Below are 23,979 nucleotides of genomic sequence, written 5' to 3'. Positions count from 1 at the left end.
AAAGGAAGCCAGGGAAGTTAGTACTCAGTCACTGATTCCTTCTCCCAGTACAACAGCTTGGTGCGTGCAGTAGATACTCCGTAAATGTTTGTTGAATTTTTGATAGACTTGCTAACTGAACCCCACATTAGCAGAAGAAGCTGCTAATGACAGGAACAACTCCAATTTTTAATAAACAAATATCTTTTATTCCAAATCATTGGTTTAAAAATAATAATGACAACAATAGCAATCACTACAGAGAGCTGCCACGGTGCAAAATAATGAATGGGGCTGCTGGTGTTTTTTTGGTTTTGCATTATGAGGTATCAGGTATGGTGAAAAGCACAAGGTAATCGAAGTTTGAACTAAGGCAGGAATTTCTTCCAGTACTTCTCAAGAGCAGAAAAGAAATGGAAGCAGAAGCCTGGAAATTCTTGGTCACTTCTTTCCCTTGATCATTCCATTCAGTTCAATTCAATTCATTTCCTGAAGCACCTGCTATGGGTAGCACAATGTGGGTGGGACAAAGATGAAAAAAAAAACAGGGCGCCTGTAAATGGCTTACAGGTTAGCAGATGGAACGAGAACATCCATAACCATACTTAGAGTGTGGTTAGGCACATTGGAGGGGTCAAGCCGAGTAATGGGAGAGCCCTAGGAATCTGGGATCGCGTCTAGGCAGGTGGATGAGGAATTGCTGAATGGAGGAGCTGGATCCTGAAATCTTTGAAAGACAGAAATAATTTCGGTGGATGGAGATGTGTGCTCCAAGGGTTAAGAGGTCAACGGGGTCAGGGCATTTGCCTCTGGAGAAGAAAGGAATGCAAAGGACCAGGTATCTTCTTCTGATCAGCATGAATTGAGTGGCTTTCAGTCAGGAATTTGAGATTTTGAGCTTCTCCCCTTCCTCAATCCTTCCCACCTCCCCAAGAATCAGGTAGACCAGTCCACCTCCATTAAGCTTAGGACAAAAGAAAAACACAATCATCGGCTTCAAACATTTAATTTTTTTAAATAAAATACCTTGAATATTATCTTACTGGAGTAACCAACAGCATCTATTTCACAGAAAAGACTCAAAATTCAATTTAATTCAGAAAAAAAAACAGTGATGGATTAAATGCCTGCTATGTTTAAGGAATTGGGGATGCAAAGACAAAACAAACAAACCCTCCAGTTCTTTTCCTATATTATAGCAATGTGGATAAACTACCAGAATACATGGCCTAAAAGGTTGTTTAAGTATATATTGTAAGCTCCTTGAGAGGAGAAATTGGGTTTTACTCAAATCTCTCAGTGCCTTGCTCATAAAGAAAAAAACACAATACATTTTTGTTGAATGAATAGCATGGTATTGAGAAATATAGCACTGAATAAGATGACAGGATTCAGAGATGGCAGGAACCTCTGAGGATCTCCCCTCTCATCTTCCAGAAGAGGAAACAAAAGACCAGAAAATAGAATCACTTGGTTAAGGTCATGCAGTCATATCAATTAAAGGATGGATTCAGGTTCCCTTGTTCCCTCATGGCAACCATGTACTCCCATGGTCTGGTGAGGAGGCAGAAAGAGGGGGACAATATGATCGAGTCATCCCAAGGGCAGCTTACTTACTGTTCTCTCCTTTCATCTATGACCTTTGGGAAGGAAATATGGTCACCATTCTTGATGAGGAAACTGAATCCCAGAGAAGTTACCTGATTTGCCTAAGGTCACATAGCTGGTCAGTAAAAGAACTGAGATTCCAACCTAGGTCCACTGACTAACTGTGGTGCTCTTTCCATGACTACCCCCATGCTTTTGTTGTCAACTATGCTATCTGTGCATCCTCACTTCTAAGGGACAGAGTGGTTTCTAGTACCACAAGTAAGGAATCACTTGCATGTTTTCAAGAGGTAGATTTAGAAATTCTAGCACAATTATATGAAATATTAAGATCTTAGCAGACACTAGTTGATACCCCTCCTATGTCTATGGTGGGATGGGCTTGAAACTATGTAGTGAGGTTACTATATAGCTTTGATCAACAATATCATTTTAATGTGCCTATAGCAGCCCTTGAGAGACCAGGCTCCTGGGTAGTGACTCAGGAAGACCCTCATAGTATCTGGCCAGAACAGAAAACAATTGCTACTTACACTCATTTCAGTTCACTTGAAAGTTAAGACATCACCCTTGTCATCTTTGAGAATAAAGGGCAGACAACCACAACAGGGAGTCAGCCAGTGGGAGAGAAAGATCATAGAACCAGAGCTAGAAGGGGCCCAGAGGCCAGCTGGTCTGACCATCTCATTGTACAGAAGTCTCTGATACCCCAGAAACTTAAATGACTTTCTTGAGATTACCTAGGTAGGAAGTCTCCAAGGCCGAATTTAACTGTGATCCTGCAATTCTGGTCTTCTTTCCATTGTACTATAGCGGAAACTGCTCCCTTTGCTGATACACCAGAGAGAAGGAGGCAAACAGTGTGATTACTCCCGCTTTCAGCTCTTAGACATTGCCCTAGGACCCAAACACTGCTAGAGATGGCCCTGGTTGTACCTCATTTGAAAAAAAAGAAAATTATATCTTGTCACCCTTAAAAATATAATAGTTTGAAGCAATTTTGAAAATAAGTGTATTGATCGTTGTTGTTCAGTCAGTTTTTAGACTCTTTGTGATCCCTTTTGGGGTTTTTTGACAAGATACTGGAATGGTTTGACATTTCTTCTCCTGCTCATTTTACAGATGAGGAAACTAAGGCAAATAGGGTTGAGTGACCTGCCCAAGTTTACATAGCTATTAAGTGTCTGAGGCCAGATTTGAATTCAGGAAGATGAGTTTTCCAGACTTCAGGTCTGGCACTCTATTCACTGTGCCACTTAGCTGCCTCATATTGATTGATAATTGATAATCAATAATGAATTGATCATTAACACTATTTAATGCATAAATAATCCTGTTGCTGGTTCACTAATCAGGGAGTGATATCTTTGGGCTTTAACCTTTCGCAAGAAGGAATACAAATGCACCTTACTGGCTTTATTCATTGGTAAATAATTCTTAGAGTCAGTTATTTTCCAGGCAAACTAAAATAACACATTTTTAATATACAATACAGTTGTATCTGATATACAAAAAACTCTAGACAAATTAACATTTCAAAACCAAGTTACCAAAAGTACTTCTGTTTTATACAGTCTGAAAACATGGGCCAACTGCTTTTCAGTCCAGCTTTTGGATGTTTGTACTGATGGGACATGCAGATTCCTCTGTCCTGTTATCTTCATGCTCTCCTTTAGTGGTAGTAGATGCTGAAGGCATGGAGGATGTACATGAGTGTGGTAATAAAGGCAAAGAACTGGAAGAGAAATAAAGGAAGGGGTGGAAATGAGAAATAATGACAGGGCTCATCAGCTTCCCAGCTCCAAATCATTTGTATGCCCTGAAGATAACCTGAGCTCTCCCAGGTGATGCCCAATAAGGTACAAGTTTGATTCTCTGTCTCTGTCTCTTTCTGTCTTTGTCTCTCTTTCTCTGTCTCTCCTCTGTCTCTCTATCTTTGTCTCTGCCTGTATCTCCTTTCTCTTTCTCTTGTCTTTCTATTTCTCTCTGTCTCTCTCCAGTTGTGATCAAGCTGGAAAGTCTCCAAGTAGTCTCCTAGAGATGGACCGCATATCTGTTGCCCAGTGAACACAAGGGCAGCTAAAGTGATGATTTTGTGCAGCCCTTCCTCATTCCAATAAAATCCAAAGGCAAGTCATGTCATCCTCTCCCTGATGTCATGGTCTTTTTTGAAAATGAAGGACAAACACACAATGACCTGTGAAGGGCAATTAGGTGGCCCAGTGGATAGAGCCTGGAATCAGGAAGACCTGACTTCAAAGCCAGCTTCAAACACTTATAAGCTGTGTGATCCTGGGCAAGTCACTTTACCTCTGTTTGCCTTAATCCACTGGAGAAGCAAATGGCAAACCACTCTAGTATCTTTGCCAAGAAACCCCAAAGGCAGTATTGGTATACTATAGTCTATAGGGTCACAAAGAGTTGGATACAATTGAATGGCAGAACGACAATTGGATGTTATAACTATATTCAGTAGTTACACATTTTTTTCTTCCAAAGGAACTCAAAGTTCTTTATGGATTTTTATTCCATTTATCCCATTCTACAAATGGATAAATTAAGGTATAGACATATAGTATGCCTTAGCCTCTGTCACAGGGATAGAGTTTCAAAATTCCAAATTATGAAATGGATAAATGTGAAGGGGGAGGAGAGGATAATGCATCACTTTATAAAAGTTTTTTTTTTTAAATCAAGTATGAGTTTATTTGAAGTGTGAATTCCATTAGCCCATAAAATGTTGAATTCCCAAAATCAGGTTCATTTATATTTATAGGTCTTCACAAATAAAAGGCAGATTGGTGTAGTGGATAAAGGGCTGATTTTGGAGAAAGAAAGACCTGCTTTCAAATTCTACCTGTCTCATTGAAAGGGAGATTGGAAGTTTTCAAAGACACGTTGACCCGAACTATTGCTGACCTTTATGCAACACACATGCTAGGCTTAGAAACTCAGCAGTGGAAATTTGAGTAACTGAGGAGCTCACTGAAGCCCATACATGTTGTGTGAGAGGGAATGAGAGCCTGACAGCATCCAGAGCAATTCTGCAACTGCCAGGGGCTGGGTAGATGGAAGTGACTCACCAGCAAATCAGTCCTCATGTAGAAGACCCACTCATGACCTGGGTGACCCTTTGGTGCCTCCTAAGGTTGCTTTAATTGGGAAATGGAAAAGAAGATAGAATGTACAACAGGGGCACCTCCAATCTCCATACCCTTTTGATCATACAGCTGCACTATATCCTACCCATTAGATATGTTCCTGAAAAATTTTGGTTCCAATCTGTCATTTCATTGGAGGAGGAAGAGGAGGAGAGGACAGAAACTGCTGGGGTGGATATTTCCTCCAGCAATGCAGGCCATAAACACACCTATGATTTACAGTCCCAGCGAGTTGCTTAGAGACACAGAGAAGTTGAGGGTCTTACTCATTCATGGTCACATAGCTAATGTATATTGGAAGCAGGACTTGAAACCAGGTCTTCTGTGTGCCAAGACAGACCCTCTAGTGGCTAGGGGTGGGGAATCTGTAGCCTTAAGGCCACATGTAGACTTCTAAATATAAATTTGGATTCAGTCAAAGGGCCACACTTAAGGATTTAGAAGATCACATGTGACCTTAAGGTCACAGGTCCTCCACTCCTGCATTCTAGCCATTATGCCACACTATCTCCTATTCCTGAAAAGCCATGTATAAATCCAATTTTTTTTTTTGTAGTACAGTATTTTAACCCACTGGGGAAACTAACTTCAAAGGTCTTTTCCTTAATAAAACCTTTTGCAAAGTGAAGAATTATCCTCTCTTCTACATTTATCTGTTTTATGATTTGGAATTTTCATACAGATAGACTTTTCATAAAGCAGGAATTTTCACAGAACCAACTTTATCTCAGAAAGGGACTTTCTGTCTCTGAGCCTATGACCTATATGGCTAGCAGCCCTACTTCTTTATTTCTGTCTCAGAATCTGAGGCTGAAGATCTCCCAACAAAATTCAGAAGGAAATAGGACTGTCCCCTCCAAAACTATTCAGTGAAGGGCTGGATGATGTGAGCACTCTGTCTCTGTCTGTCTCTTTCTCCGTCTCTTTTTCTCTGCCTTTATCTCTTTCTGGCTCTTTCTTTGTCTCTGTTTTTTTCTGTGTCTCTGTCTCCCTCTTTCTATGTCTCCCTCTCTTTGTCTCTTTCTCTGTTTCTGTCTATCAGTCTCTGTCTGTCTGTCTCCCTCTATCTCTTTCTTGGTCTGTCTCCATCTCTGTGTCAGTCTTTCTCTTTCTCTGTCTCCATCTGTCTGTATTTTTTTCTCTCTCTCACATATACAGCTTCTTCTAGAAAGGAAGGAATTTAATTTTTAATTTTCTCTTTGTTCATTTGTGCACCTGTTGTATCTTGCCCCCCTCCTAGAAGAATGTGGACTCCTTAAAGGCATGGACTGTTTAGATTTTCTCTTTGTATTCCCAGTACTTAGTGCCCAACCCAGGGCAAGAATTTAACAAGTATTTGTTGAGCTAAGTAGAATGTGATCCTGACCAATGGAGAAAACTCATCTGTTCTTACACCGGGAAAATGACCCCTTCCCCACCATCCACTTGGGGCAAGCGGATAAAGGGCTTCTGTCTCTTACATTCCACTGAGATCTAGCACTTAAAAAATTCTTGTACTGAACACCACACAGCTCAGCTCACCGTGGCAGCGGTGTTCAGTTCATAAAAAGTTTTCCCAACCCCTTCTTTCTCTGTGCGAATTGTTGCATTTGCTTGTAAAACGGCCGCACTCATGTACAAAATTCCTGTAGTTCCATGATAAAGGCTATCCTGAAAAACAGAACCCAAAGAAAACCATGAAATAAGCTTTATAAGACAATTTCAAAGACAATCACAAAGCCTTCATCTCTTATTATAAAACTGTAAGATATCACAGGTGTTAGTAGCATTAAAGGACAGAACCCCTGTGTCAGATTAGCACTGGCTTTTTACTCAAGTAAAAAGTCCTTGGAAGAAAAAATAGCAAAGGAGGTCTGATTCAAAATCACTGTGTGATGAGGGGACCCCTGATTAACTGAGTTTCCTATTAACTTGATGAAATTCCAAGATATAAAGGGTGGGTAGCAGAGACAATGAAGTATCCAAAGTGGTCTAATTTGTACCTTGAGTCACTCCACATCTCATACCCTGAGTGTCTTTTAGAACCATGGTCTCCATGAGGATATGGTCTCCTAGGGAGTCTTGGTCTGACCCCAAGGATTATGAGTCTTTCTGAGGGTAGAGAGATGGGCTATATCTCACTCTCACTTTAATTGTGGGATTTTTCTCTATCACAACTGCACTTACAGTTTATCTCTTACCCTTCTTTCCCTCTGCCTCTTCCCTTTGCCACGAAAGCTACCAACTTCCACACTTCTGAGCTAAGTATTGACCCATCAGGGCAGTCATAAACTAACCACTACCTAGACAGTCATAACAGTAGTTGTATGGTGCCATTGGGAAAATTCCTCCCCTGCCAAACAATTTTAGGAATGTGGACCCCCTAAGTATCCTAGTCATCCTGGAGACCCAACCTGTGAGTAAGGGTGGTGGTGTGTAGCCCCAGAGAGGTAAATATACATAGAATGTTTTCTCTCAGTCTCTTTACCTTATTGTATTATTATATATCCCTTTAAAAAAAGTTCAGTTCAAACACTATTTCCTCCAAGAAGTCTCTCCCCTCAAACATCATGTGACACTGTATCTTTTTTGTGTACTTTCCTTGTAACCTTCTATAGCTGTATATGTCATATCTGCCTAACAATCTGCCATCTGTGAGGGGCGAGACCCTGTTTTATCCTGATAATGTTTAATATAAAATTTTGGAATAATCTCTTTGTTCTCTCTGAAGTAAAACTCAGAGAATGCCTTTGCCTATGTCAGCAAAAGCCAGCCAAGGCCGACTCTACACTCCTTAGGAGACCTTTAACCTAGGTCGTAATTTCTATTGAACATTGTTTACCCTTTCCTATGTCAGTTATCTGTTTAGGGCAGGAAGCCTGCCACTTACTAGTGGTGGGATTTCCTTCTTTATCACCGAGACATATGTTTACCCAGCTGGAATCCCAAGGCCTGACCAACATTACTTTGTTAATTGTCTTGTCTCACTAAATTTATGATTTGTTCAACTAGGAGAGTTCCTTTCTCACGGCAAAATGTATATAAGCCAGAAGATTTCTGCACTGGGGAGCCAGAACATTTCTGGCTCCATAATGCATTATGTAACTGTTTTCTTTATGGGGAATTGATCAATTAATTAATTAAATCATAAAATGTATGCATTTAGCCATGTTGCCTTTTCTTAACAAAGGTTTCAGGTCAACAATCCAAACTATTTCCTCCAAGCATCTAGCACAATTCTCCATAAACAGGAGGTGTTTAATAAACACTTGAGGATGTTGTCAAAAAATCCTTTTATAAACTGAAGAATATACCCCTGATATATATTTTTGTGGTTTATGGTTTGTATATCTCAGGTTTTATGATAAACAGGAGTCCTCTCAGGATCCATCTCAGTGGGAGAATAATCATCCCTCCAGTCCTTGGGGCCATCCTCATCCTGGAGATGTCCCTCGGCAAGAAAAGTTCCCAAATCAGGCAGTAATCTGTATGCCTCTAGCCAGTACTCATGGTAATGCTATAGATGCTTACCAAAACTCTCCAGAATTCATATTTTTTATAAAATCCAAGTAAGTAAGACAACAGGAACATCAGGGAGATGAGGAATGAAGTGATGGACACATACATAACCCATCCTTGCAACAAATCGAAATGCACTTCTGTGGCAGCTACCAGAATCCAGACCCAGCAGCCAAATACCTGCAAAAAGAAAAGAAAAATTGCGTGAAAGGCATTCCTTTCTTACAGTGTAGTTTTCTGTGCAAGGCATTAGTTTCTTCTCATCTTTGTTATTGTCTCCCCCCGGGTCTGGTATGTTCAGAATTAAAGATCTACTTCAACCCATGACTTTCCTAGAAACCTTAGCCATTGATCATCCATCCTCCTGTTCCCAGCTCTAAGCAACCCAGTATAATAACCAAATGAGACTTCCCTCAATCTAAGGTGAAACAAACTCCTGTCCCCAGATTCTTGCAATTCAGATGCCTACTGAGGCAAAGTCTTTTCTCCTTTTGGACCTCTCCATTCATTTTCACCCCTATTCAGCTCCACCCCAACCCCGATTATCTTCTATCCTCCTTCCATTGTGTCCTCTGGAAACCTCACCCAACTACCATGATAGTTAACAAATTCTCCCTCATCCTAGAATTCTTGCTTTCATTTTCTTCCTATTTTTCTGGGCTCCTAGATTCCTCCAATAGATGCCTCATCACTGGCTCTACTCTCTGGTGCTGGCTACTTTTTTCATGCAGTGTGTCACACTAGGTCAGAAGAAACAGTTGGCTTATTCTGTATTCCCCACTGTCACTTCCTGACCCTTCCCCTGCCACCATAATTCCATAATGTCTTTTGCTTTGACTTCTATTCCATTGTTTATTTTACTTTGTCCAGACCATTGTTTCTATCAGCTGCTTACCTCCATATCACTCTTCTTGCTCAGAGAGTTCAGTACCTGAATCACATATACAGTCTTCTTTAACTCACCCTCTACCCTTATTCTTAGAGGATCTATTATTCAAGTGGATATCACTATGAGCCAGTTTATCTACCTCCTCCTTTCCCATGTCTCATCTCCATTGTAGCTCAGTCTTACACTGAGTGAGCATACCTTAGACCTCCCTATCACCCTCAAGCCATTTACCTCTGTGATCTTGAACACTGAAGTTCCTTCCTTTTAATATAATTTCCTGTCCCTCTAACTTTCTCTCTGTTTCCGTCTTCTGCATATAGGTTGTATAGTGGCTAGAGCAGTGGGTTTGGAATCAGGGAGAATTGAGTTCGAATCTTGTCTCAGACAGTTATTAGCCTGGGTGATCCTGGAGAAGACACTTCTTAGCTTCAATTTCCTCATCTTTAATATGATGATAATAATAGTGCCCACGTCACAGAGTTGTTATAAGGATCCTCTGTGGTAACATGTCAAACTTTGCACTTGGCAGATCTTAAAGTGCTATGGAAATGCTAGCTCTTACTTATTTATCTTCACTATATCCTTCAATTCTTCACATTTGCTTTTTCTTCCAAGGTCCTTGCTACCATCTTGGCTTCTCTTTAAATTCCATTTTAACCAGTTCAATGATGCACTTGTCTTCCACCTCTGAATTCTACCTCTACATTCACTCTCTGCTGATCCCTAACCCCCAGTCTGCAGCTGGAGGAAGTCATCCATACCAACTGGCCACTAAGTCCACTCTAAATTCATGTCTCTCTGATTCCAATTAGCTCCTTCCATCTCCATGGTCATCCTTTTAGACTTTCTTCATTGAATATCTCCCTTCTTGAAGAGAACATTCGGGAAACTTCTCTGCTCTCCTCAAATCCCCATCACCCTTACCCACTAATCCTCTCAGCACAAAAGCTCATCTGAGAAAATCAAGGTTTATCACTGGCTCCTTGCCTCCCTTACTCTTTTTGCTTCCTGAGGCAGCCTCTCCTTTGCTCCATTCTCAGAGGATGAGATTGCCCTTCTTGCTGACTCATTGCTCTCCTCCAAGAGCTTTTCCCATCAATCATTCTCTTTCTCATTTTCAGTCTTTGTTCATCTCCTGACTCCTTCTACACTGCCTAGAAACATGCTCAGGTCTTGCCCACCCTTAAAAACAACTTGACTCTGCCATCTCCTCAGGCTCTAGTCCCCTATCGCAACTCCCTTTCACTGCCAAATCCTAGAAAGAGTTGTCTAAACTTGTAGCCTCTACTTCCTCCCTACCCACTAGCTCATCAACCCCCAAAATCTGACTTTCAACATTGCCACCCTAATGGAAGTGCTTTCACACAGATTACCAACAATTTTTAACTGAATTGGATGGCCTTTTTTCAGTTATGATCACATCATCACTAATGTAGCATTGGAAGAGATCTCAGAAGTCATTGAGTCCTCCTCCTTCCCTCATTTTACATACAAAGAAACTCAGTCCCACCGGAGTTTAAGAGACTTGCTCAACTTATCTTCAGTCTTTCTTGAGCTTTCTACAATGGCAGTCCCTCCCTCTTCTGAAATACTTCCCTCTTGGATTCTGGGACACTATCTTTCCTGGTACAAATCCAGTCTGTCTGCTGCTCATTTTTTATGTCCTTTGCTAGAACACCATCCTACTCATGACCTCTTAGAGTGGATAGATCCCATCCAGACCCTCTTTTCTTTTCTCTCTACATTCTCTCTTTTGGTGATCTCATCCACACCCATGATTAATGATCATTTCTACAAAATGACTTCAGGTGGGTATGTATATGTGTATATACATATGTATTTGTATATATGTATATGTATAAATATATATATAATGTATAAATTATATATACAGATATATACATGTACATGAATGCACACATATCCCCTAAGCCCTTTCCTAAGACGTAAGACTCAATCTGCCAGACATCTCTACCTAGTCATTTGATCAGCAGCTCAAATTTAATATGTTCCAAAATGAACTCATCACCTTAATTCTCTTCTTCCCCAAATCAACTTTCCCCTCTTCCAGACTTCCTAATTTATGTTGAGGATAGATTATTCTGAAAGTCAACCAGGATCATAACTTCAGAGTCATCTTTGAATTTTCCCTCTCCCTCTCCCCTCCCTCCACCTAATTAGATGCCAGATTTTGTCCATTTTACCTCCACATCATCTTTCTCATATTTTACCTTTTCTACTATCCCTTGAAATGAAGACCAAACTAAGCAAGTGAATTAACTAGTTTCATGTTTACAGCCAGTCGCTGGCTGAGCCATAAATCCAGGTAAGGACAATATTATCACAGATTTTCTGGACCCTAGAATCAGAATCACAGGAAGTCAGAGCTTACATTTAAGGAAATGGAGACCTGGGGGAATGGGGAGGAGGGGCAAAGACATGTCTTCCTCCATCATCCAGAGTCCTGCCCCCAGGCTTCATTTTGTTTGCCTGAAATTCCACTCTGTGGAAGTTAATTTAGGCATTATTTTCTTCTCTCTCTCTCTCTCTCTCTTTCCTTTCTCCTCCTCAGGCAATGGGGTCAAATGACTTGCCCACGATCATACAGCTGGTGTCTGAGGTCATATTTGAACCCAGCCCTCCTGACTTCAGGGATCATGCTCTACCTACTATGCACCTACTTGTCCCTTTGTATCGTCTTTAAAACAAAGAAATACTTATGGGGGAGGAGAGACAGTTATTAGTTATTTACGTATTTGTTTTAAGTAGCTCAAAGAGATTGTTTGTTTCCCATACTTAGCTTTTATACTGAGAGAGGGAATTTCAATAAGTGAGATATGGAATGAGGGAAAGAGGTAATTTTGAACATGATGCAATTGGAGGAGGTAAGTGGTTCGGTAAGTCTGGTTTCTTTTGTTCAGTTGTGTCCAACTCTTCGTGACCCCATTTGGGGTTTTCTTGGCAAAGATACTGGAGTGGTTTGTTATTTCCTTCTCTAACTCATTTTCAGATGAGGAAATGGAGGCAAACAAGGTTAAGTGACTTGCCCAGGGTCACACAGCTAGTAAATGTCTGAGGCTGGATTTGAACTCAGATTTTCCTGACTCCTGACTTCACTCTATCCACTGTACCACCTAGCTGCCACTAGACACTAGACATTTTGCAGAACAAAGGGTCAATGCAAATAATGAATCCCTAAGAGCCTGGGGAGACTGCCCTGTGACACAGGGCTGGAATACAGAAAGGAAGGTGGGAGGATACCAAAGACAAACTTTGTCTATTTCAAAATTTCACCTGGAGCTATCCCTGAGCCCAAGAAAGAAGGAAAGATGTTCTATTCCTCCTTTTCTTCTTCCTTCCCTCATTCTGTGGCCTTTAAATCCCAGGTCACCAAACTGCTACTAATGCGGTTAGCAATTGTTTTCTGCTGTATCATCAACTCTTGCGGTCTGGCTGGGAACCAAACTGCCATGTATGATACAGTTTCTATGGGAAAAGGAGTTCTAAATTTTAAACAAACAATATGCAGAGTGTAACACCAGAACTTGTTGGTAGAGGCAGGACTACCTGTCCTATGAGTTGGATTTTGCTCATTCCTGAAGAGGGTGAGGTTGAGAGAAGCTGAAGGATCAGCCCCATGCTCATTTCCTGCTAGTTTCATGTTATTTTAAAATTTTAACATCTGATTTTTGTAAATGTTTTATCTCTATGCTACCAATGAAAGATCGGATCTAAGAAAACAATCACCGTCCTTATTGCCTAAAGAAAAGGAGATTACAAAAACATGAATTTAGAATGAGATCATCAATCCTGTTCATTATACATATATATGTATATATACATATACATATACATATGTGCATATATTAGGGGAGAGAGACTGGACCTGCCATTTTATTGGCATAGGGAACTTCTGCAGGTGCAGCCCAGCACCTTCTTGGCAATTTAGTCTTAGAGTTTCCTAGAGCACTAATGCCTTCAGTGACTTGTCTAAGGTCACAATGCTCTTCTGTGTCAGAGATAGGATTTGATCCCCAGTCTTTTTGGTTTTGAGGTGATACAGTGGATAGAGTGCTAGATCTGGGCTCAGGAAGACTCCTCTTCCAGAGTACAAATCTGCCCTCAAACACTTACTAGCTGTATGACTTTGGGCAAGTCATTTAACCCTGTTGTCTTAGTTTTTTTATCTGTAAAATGAACTGAAGAAGGAAATGGTAAACCACTCCAATATCTTTGTCAAGAAAATACCAAATGGGGTCACTAAGACAGGACTGAAACAAATGAATGACAAAAACAACAACCAATGTTAGATACGTCCTGCTAACATCAAGCCTAAATTTTCCTCTCTGTCTCTTCTACCCATTGCCCCTCATTCTCTGCTATGAGGCCAAGCAGAACAGGTCTAAACCCTTTTCCAAACCCTTTGAATAACACGTGTATGAGCTTGGTCAAGTCACTTAATGTCTATGGGACTCAGTTTTCTCATTTGTAAAATGAGACATTTGGATTGATTATTTCTTAGGTCCTTCCCAAATCTAAATCTATAATCCTTTGATCTGAAAGGTCACTGTGTCTTGGCCTGAGTATGAAGAGAAAGGTTACCTCTGCCGCCATTGCTAAATTGGAGATAGTTATGTTTACTAATAAACCCTTTGCAGCAGGACCCAGAGAAGGTTAATCTCCCAAGGAAACCATTGTTCTACTTGTGAGTCAGCTGCCCTTCAAACTATAGCTAAGGAAAATGATGAATAATCTGGCTGATGATGTGTCTTTCAGGAAGATAAACTGGCGTTGAGGGAAAAGGGAAAGAAAGCCACGCCAGTATATGCAATGTGATGTAGTGGAAAGAGTATTTTTGTTGTTTAGTTGTTTTCAGTCATGTCTAACTCTTTGTGACCCCATTTGCGATTTTCTTGGCCGATTCTGGAGTAGTTTGCCATTCTTTCTCAAGTTCATTTTACAGATGAGGAAACTGAGGCAAACAGGGTCAAGTGACTTGCCATGAGTCACACAGCTAGGAAGTATTTGAGGCCAGATTTAAGTCTTTCTAACTCTAAGCCAAGGACTATGGTGCTACCTAGCTGCCATGGAAAGAGTATATTGCACTGCAGGCAAAACACCTGGGTGGGAACACCAGCTCTGATACTGACTTACTTTGTGATTTTAGGCAGTGCACTTCCCCTCTGTCTCTAGTGCCTAGAACAGCATTTGGCACACAGAATATAGTCAATAAATGCTTGTTGAATGAATGAATGAATGCATGAATGAATGGATGAATGGATGAATGCATGAATGAATGAATGAGTGGGCCTCTGACCCAACAGTAACATAGCAAATACTACTCCAGAGTCATGAGACCCATTTTCCTCTGTGACTTAGGGAAATCAGCCCTACAGTTTTATAGGCACACTCTAAACACAGAGTCTTCTGTGTTATTTGTTTCAATAAACAAATCCTGGCCTAGGAATTTGGTCATAGAAGCACAGTATGCAAGGATGGTAGAGCTGGAAAGGACCTTACAGTTAAAGTAGTCCAACCTTCTTATTCTAGAAATGAGGAAAGCTAGTGTCAGAGAGGTGAACTGAATTGCCCAAGGTGATCCAGTGAGTGCAGGAGTGGAGACTAATGTTCCAGTCACCTAGCTGTCAGGGACAAGGCTTGTGGGAGGGGCACTGGTGGAATGAAGTCAGCTGGCAGTTGGGCATTCCTATCAATTATCCTGTGGCAAGCAGAGTGCATGCCAGCAGCATCTCTCTCACTGGGCTCTTGGGGCAGGGGAAAGAAAAGGTTTTGATGACCAGAGAACTGAATGCCAGCACCAAAATAATGTCTCTCCTCCTGCTGGACGTAAATCCATCACAATGGAAGCATCTTGGATCAGCCCTTCTTTGGGGTTGGACTGCTCACAGGGGGATTATCAAGATGATATGTCACTGCCTTCTACCTCCATGCAGAGAGGTATATTGTTAAGTATGGTTTGGTCCTTAGTGAGCCAATGATTAGGGCCCACCTGGGCCTCCCCAGCTTTGGGAGGCTGGGGCTCTATCTCACTAGATATCTTCAAGCAGGGATTGGATGACCCCTTGTTGGGGCTGTGGTAGAGTGGAATCTTATTAAGATACAGATTGAACTAACTAGGCTCTGAGGTCCCTTCCAATTCTGAGATTCTGTGATTTGTATCACCCTAGAGAACACTCTGGAATTAGCTTCTGGGGGCTCAGGGCACTGTAATGGAAAGATCATTGGTCTGAGAGTCAAGAGACCTGGCTTCCACCATTGACTCTGCCATTTACTCACTTTGTGATTTGGGGCAAGTCATAACCCTTCTGGTCCTCAGTTTTCTCTTCTGTAAAATAAGATTTATATCTTTTATTTATAATCTACGCATCCTGAATGGATGATTGCTTTGGTGTATATTGTCTACCACATTCCAATGTAAATTCCTGGAGGGTAAGGACTGTGCTCATGTCTTCCTTTGCATCTCCATGGCTCAACATAGTGTCTGATATGTAGCAAGCATTTAATAAACCCTGTTGCCTTCTCATTATGCTATCCTGTGATGCAAGGATTCATTTCCACGAACACCACTAGGAAGCCTCTGGCAAATACTTCTACTTGGGTATGTGATGTCCAGTTCTGACTATCTCCATGGAAGTTATGGGCATCCAATGAAATGACTCTTTCATGTTACATAGCCAATGGCAAAAAAAAGATTTATTTTTTCGTCTCTACAGTCTAGTAAGTCCTGAGATGCAGTGTGGTCTCTGACAAGTTCATGTTGTGTTAGTTGGCTTTCGATGAATGAACAAAACCAACACTGTCATCTTATGTCTATCGTGGGGAATCTGGGGTGGTTTCTGGAGTGGCATGAGAATCTTGACTCTATGCCGTCACCTCTTCAAACAAAACAAAGCAAAATGAACTGACATTCCAGATCTTTCCCAGGTCTTCTATTCCTTCCCATTTCCTCGTTCTCATTACATCTCCAAGAGCAACACGTTAATTTTAGACATGAGATTAGTCAGCAAACATGGAGCAATGTTTTTATCGTTTTATCTTTGTATATGTCGTTCAAACCAACACATGATTACTAAATGCCTATTATGTTCAAGTCTTTGTGCTTGGCACTGGAAAAACAATTATAAAAATGGTTCAGTCCCTTCCCTCAACAAACCTTCAAAATGCTTGGCGGTGGAGAGGGAAGGGCGTGACATGGAATGGGGGCCAAAGGAGAGCTCCAGACAACAAGCTCTAGGTAAACTTTTGGATGGAAAGAACATGTGCTTGTGGGTGCGTGGGGTGAAAGGAGTCAGGGAGGACTTCATGGGAGAAGTGGCTCATGAGCTGGACGCTGAGTGAAGAGGTGAGGGAAGGGGGATGTATTCCAAGGATGCAGGCCAGGGGACAGCCCACTCAAATCGTAGAGGTGAGACATAGGACACAGTTTGAGGAACACCAAGCCATCCAATTTGGTCATAAGCGTTTCAAGATGAGTAACGTGAACTACGTTTGAAAGAGGTGAGTTGCAGCCACATTGTAGGGAGCCTTCCAAGGCAAGGAGTTTATATTCCCTCCTGTAGGCAATGGGGAGCAGTGAAGATTTTCAAGTTGAAAAGTCTATTTCAGTGACCACTTTAGGTGTGCTTATTCTTCTGAACAGTTTGTGCACACACTGACCAAAGTTAACTTGAAGGGCACTTTTGGGGTAGAGTGGAGACCAAGTTATTCGTTCCCCTATAGATGTGGGGAATGGTAAAAAAAAAAAAAAATCACCTACAAAGTCAACTAATGAAAAAGAACATAAAGATGTCAAGGGGAATTATGCTACACACTATGGAGAAGGACTTTTGTCTCCTGACTTCTTCAATTACTTTGGCAATTATGCTTTGTTCATGCATTTAAAGAGGCAGCAACGGCTCAATGGAAAAATTGCTGAACTGGGAATCAGGGGACCCAAGCTCCAGCCTCAGATTTCTCACTAACTAGCTTGTGTAATGTAGGCAGATCACTTCCATCTAGCTGAGATTTGGTTTCCTTATTTGTAAAATAAGACCAGATGATCTCTGAGGTCCCTTTCACTTCTAGTGTCTTGAGTCTATGAGTCTACCATTCCTTTCCTCCAAGAAATAAAGACTTCTTACTGAAGTCCCATTCTGGGGCCTCACTGTGATGTGGAAGTGATGCTGGAGGCAGAAAGGCTTTGCTTTTGTACCTGGCAATACTCTGTCCTCAGGTGACCAGCTGGGCTATGTGCACAGGCTTATCACAAGACTGTTGGCCACCAGGTGATCATATATTTTGACCAGGGGGATCTTTCACTATTTCAAAGCTTTGAATCCTTATCCTAAAGATAAGAAAGTGTAACGATTGGTTCAGTTGTGTCCAACTCCTTGTAACACCATTTGGGTTTTTATTGGCAAAGATACTGGAGTGATTTGTCATTTTTCTTCTCCAGCTCATTTTATAGATGAGGAAACTGAGAAAAACAGGGTTAAGTGACTTACACTAAAAGTGTAAGGATATTATTTTAATGAATAAAACAGACTTGTACCAGAGATATGGTTTTAAAATTTGAAAATGCCCAGTGAACTCCAGGCTGAAGAAAGAAACTGAATCAATGTTATAGCTCTAATTGTTATATTGGTAGAAAGTGCTAAATAAATGTAAATTATTATTTTTATCATAATAACTCCTCTTGTTCAATGGAGTTCAGATGAAAACAATTCTCTTATGAATCACTCACTTGTTTTTATTCTTTTATGTTATTCTTTTGTATGTTATCACAACTACTGCCTCCAGGATCAAATATGAACTCCTCTGTGTGTCTTTTAAAGCTCTTCACAACCTGGCCCTTTCTTATATTTCTGATCTGCTTACACTTTACTCCTTTCCACGGACTCTGTAGTCCAGAAACACTGACCTTCGTTCATCTCCTTGCACAGGAAGCTCCTCTTCCAACACTGTGCCTGTATACTGGTTGTCCCCTGCACCTGAAATTCCCTTCTCCTGGAAACCTCTGCCTCCTGGCTGCTCTGCCTACTTTCAATACCCATGCCAAATCCCACTTCCACAAGAGACTTTTCCTGCCTTCTCCCTCCCCATGCCAGATCACTGTATATATTGTGTATGTATATAGTTGTCTGCATGTTGCCTCTCCTGTTAGAGCTCCTTGAGGGGAGGGTCTGTGCTTCTGCCTTTCTTTGTATCCCTAGCTTTTCACTCAGGGCTTGACACTGAGGGTGGCTAGGTGGTGCAGTAGATAGAACACTGGGTCTGGAGTCAGGAAGACTCATCTTCCTAAGTCAAATTAAGCCTCAGATACTTACTAGCTGAGTGACCCTGGGCAGGTCACTTACCCCTATTTGTCTCAGTTTCCTTGTCTATAAAACAAGCTGGAGAAGGAAATGGCAAACCACTCTGGTATCTTCGTCAAGAAAACCCCAAGTGGGGTCACAGAGTCAAACATGACTGAATGATGGCAGCAATGGCATTCTGTAGGTACTTAACAAATGCTTGTTAACTGACTAAAAGACTGCAACTACTATTATCATTGCTACTCCAAGACCCATACTAGATTAACAGGAGATTTTGAAGGGCTGATGTTACTAATTAACCTAGATATGGGACAAGCACCAGTATTAGATAAGAGGAATCCTCCAAGCTGACAACTCTCAGTTTCAGATTCAGATCATCCTGGATTGTAGGGGTAATTCATTTTCCATTTCCTGATTCTCAACTCAGTTTCAGAAATCTTCAATACCCAGGTTATCACAAAAGAGTGTTATCTGAATTTCTGCAGGTTTTTGAGCGTCTGAGACCCAAGGGATTTTCCCAGGTTCTTTACATCTCTGAAAGTGTAGAGGCATTTGAGGTTTGGGGAAAAGGAAAGAATGGGCACTCCTAGAATAGGAAGGGGAGGAACAAGCATTTATTAAATGACTACTGTGTACCAGGTACTGTACCAACTACTTTACAAATATTATCTCACTCAATAGTCAAAGAAGACCAAGGAGGTAGATGCCATGATTATCCTCATTTCACAGTTGTAGAAACTGAGGCAGGCAAAAGGTAAGTGAAGCTATTATGTGTCTGAGGCAGGATTTGAATTCAGGTCTTCCTGACTCCAGGTCCAGTGCTTAATCTACTACATGGAGATAGGTTAAGGTACTCTTGGAAAAAAAAAACTGATGGAACAGGACTTTTTGAATTTTTTCATGTCATAAACTCTTTGAATAGTCTGGTAAAACCTATGAACCTACTCCCCTTTCAAAATCATACTTTTTAATGAATAAAATATATAAATAGAATTACAAAACCAATTATATTTAAATAAAAGTTAAAAAAATATATGTTTTATATATATATATGTATACGACCAAGTTCATTGGCCCCAGGTTAAGAACCTCTGCCGTAGGGGTAAGTTTTGGAGAATGGAGAATGAAGAACAAAGAAGAAAAAATAATTGGAGAAAGAGAATCTAGGGGGTTAGATAGAAAGATTCCGAGGAAAGGAAATGACATTAGTCATGGGGACAGAGACATGGGTTAGGGATAGAAACAGGTTGTCCCAGAGGTCAACAAACACTTACTTATTCTAGAAATTCTGAGGAGAGAGATTGATGGAAACCAAGGAAGTAATAGCTAGCTTAGAAAAGCTGAAGAAATGGAAATAACGACTAGAAACTGAAAGGACACAGAAAGCAGGCCAGGAGGACTAAGTCCAAGCCACTGAACGTTGGTCTGTCTTTATGACCAGCTCACCAAGTATCAGCCTGATCCTTTAAAAAAGGAAAAACACTGCGTGTTTATCCTGTAATTACTTGGTACAGATTAAAAAATAATTAGTAAGAGAAGGCAGGAAATTTAGTAGGGAGGGGTAGACCTTAGGGCTGTGAGTCAGAACATCTTGGTTCTCCTCCCCTTGCCACTTCCCGTATGACTTGAGTTACCTCCCCATTTCGGTATCAGTTTCCCCAACCGTTAAATGGGATTTGAAAACATGCCCTGCCCCTGCTAGATGTGAGATGATCAGCCTATACCTTAAAAGTGCTGCACAAATACAAATTCTTCTTATTACAGTTCAGTTCAGTTTAGTTCAGCACCAATTTACTGACCACTGATTGAATGTGATCCTGTGACAGGCACTGGAGACAATATAAGGCTTCTCTAGAAAGGGGAGGCTTTTCAGATGCTTGAAGGACAGGCAGGTACTAACTAGGTAGATGGGGACAGGGAGGTTGTAGGTAGATGGGGAAGGGGAGAAAGGACGATTTGGACTGAGAGAACCACATGATCTGGGCAGTGAATGGTTGGTTTGTGGTACAAAGAGGAGTTTGGCTTGGCTAAAAGAAAGGTCTTACGCTAGGGAGTGATGGGAAGTTTGTCTGGTCAGTGTGTAGGGAAATGAATGGAGAGCTGTTGAAGGGGATGAAGCGGATGAGTGACATGATCACATCTGGCTTTGTGCAGCTGTTTTTCAGTTGTGTCTGACTCTCTGTGACCCATTTGGGGTTTTCTTGGCAGAGATACTGGAGTGGTTTTCCATTTCCTTCTCCAGCTCATTTTACAGAGGAGGAAATTGAGGTAAACAATGGAGTGACTTGCCCAAGGTCACACAGTAAGTGTCTGAGGCTAGATTTGAACTCAGGAAGATGAGTCTTTCTGACTCCAGGCCTGGAGCTCTATGCACTGTGGCGCCAACTAGCTACTTTAGGAAGACTAATTTAGCAATGATACCTGTAGAATGGATTGGAGAGAGAAAGAGAGCACTGGAGACAGTAAGAACAGTGAAGAAGCTATTATAGAAGATTTTGCATTTCTTCTATTAGACTATATGCCCTCTTTAACGACAACGACTCTTTCTTATTCATCTTTATATCCCCCACATCGCTTACCATGGTGCTTCATACGTGTTGAGTTATTGGTCATGAGATTTAGAGCTGGAGAGGGCCTTAGAGCTCATCTCAATTAATCAACAAACACTTATTAACTGCTTACTATGTGTCAGGCACTGTGCTAATCACTGGAGATACAAAAAGAGGCAAAAGACAGTCCCTGTACTGAAGGAGCTAATACAAATACACACAAGCAAACAAGTGCGAACAAGCGGCACACAGGGACAAGAGGAAATAACCAGCAGAGAGAAGGCACTGGAATAAGAGGGGTTCTAACCAAATCAGACTTCTACTATTCCTCAAATGCTATGCACTATTTCCTATCTCTGGCATTTTTAGAGCAGGCTTCAACACACCTGTGTCTTCCTCCCTATCTCTTCTGCCTCCCTCATGGGTGTAATTCCTTCCCTCCTCATCTTGAATTGTCATAAGCCTCCTTCAAAGTTCAGCTCAGGAGTCAATGAGAAAGGAGCACTCTTGACAGAGATGGGGGTGGGGGCAGGGCGATGGCTCTCAAGGGAAGGTGGTGCTTCTGGAAGCATTTAAAAATGAAAATGCAGAACTGCGGAAGGGCTATGTCCATGAGTGTTACAAGAGCTACTTATTGCCAACACCTCATTCCTCCAGTTGATGCTTATCACAGGTTTTGGAGTAGGCTTTCGACTCTCTTTTCCTTTCTTAGAACTCATGTGACCATAGTCATTCAGTTTCACACCAACCCTGGACAACATTATGGTATAAGGAAAAGATCTCAGTGGGGAAGAATGTGACCCATAAAAGTGACATACCTCATCAAGATAAAGGGTCCTTAATACCATAAAAGACACACCCTATTTTCAGGGTGATGACATAGAAATGCCCTTTGCCAGTGTTGGGGGCAGAGGTGGGGGCGGGGGGAGGAGCTGTTCCCTCACTTCAGCAGTTCATTGTGGAGTTCCAAGACATTAAAAACTGCTATGATTCCTACAACGCATGAGTAGCCCTCAGTGTTCTGGGCCGTAATCACGCTCTGGTACCCAGGGAAGGGGACGGAAATGGTAATGCCTGGGTTCCAGATGAAAGCACTCCTTTCCAATTACATTTTTATTTGTCTCATATTTATTCCTAGGGCCTGATTACTGTAACATTCTTCCAGAGGCAATCAGACCCTGGGGCACACTTGAAAAACTGAACAATAAGAAGCAGCCTGTCCCTTGGGTTCTGGCTTTTCTCACCACTTTTTGACACCTCCACTTCTTGTTTTCATATGCCAATGGTCTGTTCCCACTAACTGGGTCACTTCACATCTCTCATCCTCTGTCCAATAATTCCTTTGTCCAGTGAAGGATCCAACACTTTTTAAACTATGAGGAACTTCACTGCAGCCTTGGTTCTGAACACAAAGCATGTGCATTTTGCACCGCGCATGCCCTCAGGCCACGAACCACCAACCAATGGTGCAGAAACCCAAAAAGGGGTCTCCAGGGGAAAAATATAAGAAGCTCTGGATTAAGATAACTTGTGAGGTCACTTTCAGGTCTAAATCTATGACTGATGAGTCAAATCCTCACAGGGTTCTATAATATTTATCTTCCACTGGGATTGTCCTATTGTAGCCTGGAAGTACCTCAAACCCAGGGAGACTCATTTTAAACTGGCTCAAATTAAATCCCTACTGATGTAAGTGAAATTCCTTTTAATAGACAGTATTATGAAATACAATGGAGTCAAACCTTTCCTATCATTTCCTGCCATAGAGATTAGAGAAGTAATGCCAGTTAGATCTGATCATCTAAGACCTTGGATGCCCTTCTGAGATGATATATTGAAGGGAGTGAAAGGGCCCCAGATCAGGAAATAAGGAAGGAAGAGGGAACATAAGAAGTGGTTTGTTCAGCCTCCACCCTAGATCAATGATCCTGAATCTTTTAGTGGACAATTTTCAGATCAAAGTCAGAATTTGAGTTCTTGTTTCACGACTAGTATCAGGCTATCCTTAGAAAAAACCTAGAGACATCCTGTGGTCCAGGCCACTGAAGAGTTCCAAGTGGTCGTGAAGGGGTGATGGGACCTGGATCCTAAATGCCCTGAATTTTCCCATACATTCCAGGAGCTCAGATCACTGGCCCACCCCAGACTGCTTGATCACTTAATTAACTTACATGACATTCCTTTCTACATGTTCTACATGGTCTACCCTAGACTACTTACCACTCCTTAATCTCATCCAGACCCATTCAGTGTTCCTTTTGTATAAAAGCATTAGTCTCAGCCCCATTAAGTTGCAGGTTTGCTAGGAACCGAGCCTGATGGTTTGAGTACGTGAATTCATTTCAGGTGAATGCCATTTGGTACCCTGACATTTTGGGGTTCTCAGAAAACCAAACCTCGTTAGCCATATTTTCTCTCCTTTCTTCCCTCCTTTTCTTTTCCTTTCCTTTTTTCCTTCCTTCTTCCCTCTTTCTTTCTCTTTTCTCTTTCCCTCCCTCTGCCCCTTCTCTCCCTCCCTCCCTCTACCCCTTTTCTTCTTCCTTCCTTCTCTCCTTCCTTCCTTCCTTCCTTCCTTCCTTCCTTCCTTCCTTCCTTCCTTCCTTCCTTTCTTTTCAAGGAAAGTAATATTCAAATTATAAAGGATCATGACTATAAAGGCCTAGGGCTGGGCCTGGAGTTAGGAAGACCTAAGTTCAAATATGGCCTCAGATACTAGCTGTGTGATTCTGTTTGCCTCAATTTCCTCCTCTGTAAAATGGGGTTAATAATAATACCTACCTCCCAAGGTTATCTCGAGGATCAAATGAAATCACAGTTGTAAAGCTCCAAGCACAGCACCTGACACATATCAGGCACATATAAATGTTAGCTATTATTACTGAGGAAAGGGACACAGGGTAAAAAGGGGAAATCCATTCATTGGGCCTTCCCTTCCGAGAATTCAGAGGTGATGGTGGTGTAGACTGTGGGGTGTGGGTGGA

At 41.5% G+C, this 23,979-nt stretch overlaps 1 protein-coding gene across 1 annotated transcript in view; it reads right to left on the bottom strand.

Moving 5' to 3' along the window:
• Positions 1 to 969: 969 nt before the first annotated feature.
• MALL (mal, T cell differentiation protein like) overlaps positions 970 to 23,979 on the bottom strand; it is a 45,668-nt gene continuing 22,658 nt past the window's right edge. Inside the window, exons 2-4 of the mRNA XM_072634691.1 lie at positions 8,259 to 8,426; positions 6,270 to 6,398; positions 970 to 3,322 (exon numbers count right to left, since the gene is read on the bottom strand). Of these exons, the coding sequence (XP_072490792.1) occupies positions 3,260 to 3,322; positions 6,270 to 6,398; positions 8,259 to 8,426 (360 nt within the window). The 3' untranslated portion in view covers positions 970 to 3,259. The remainder of the gene's footprint in view (positions 3,323 to 6,269; positions 6,399 to 8,258; positions 8,427 to 23,979) is intronic.

This window comes from Notamacropus eugenii, chromosome 1, assembly GCF_028372415.1.
Source record: "Notamacropus eugenii isolate mMacEug1 chromosome 1, mMacEug1.pri_v2, whole genome shotgun sequence".
NCBI lineage: Eukaryota > Metazoa > Chordata > Mammalia > Diprotodontia > Macropodidae > Notamacropus > Notamacropus eugenii.
This window is presented reverse-complemented; position numbering and strand designations above follow the sequence as displayed.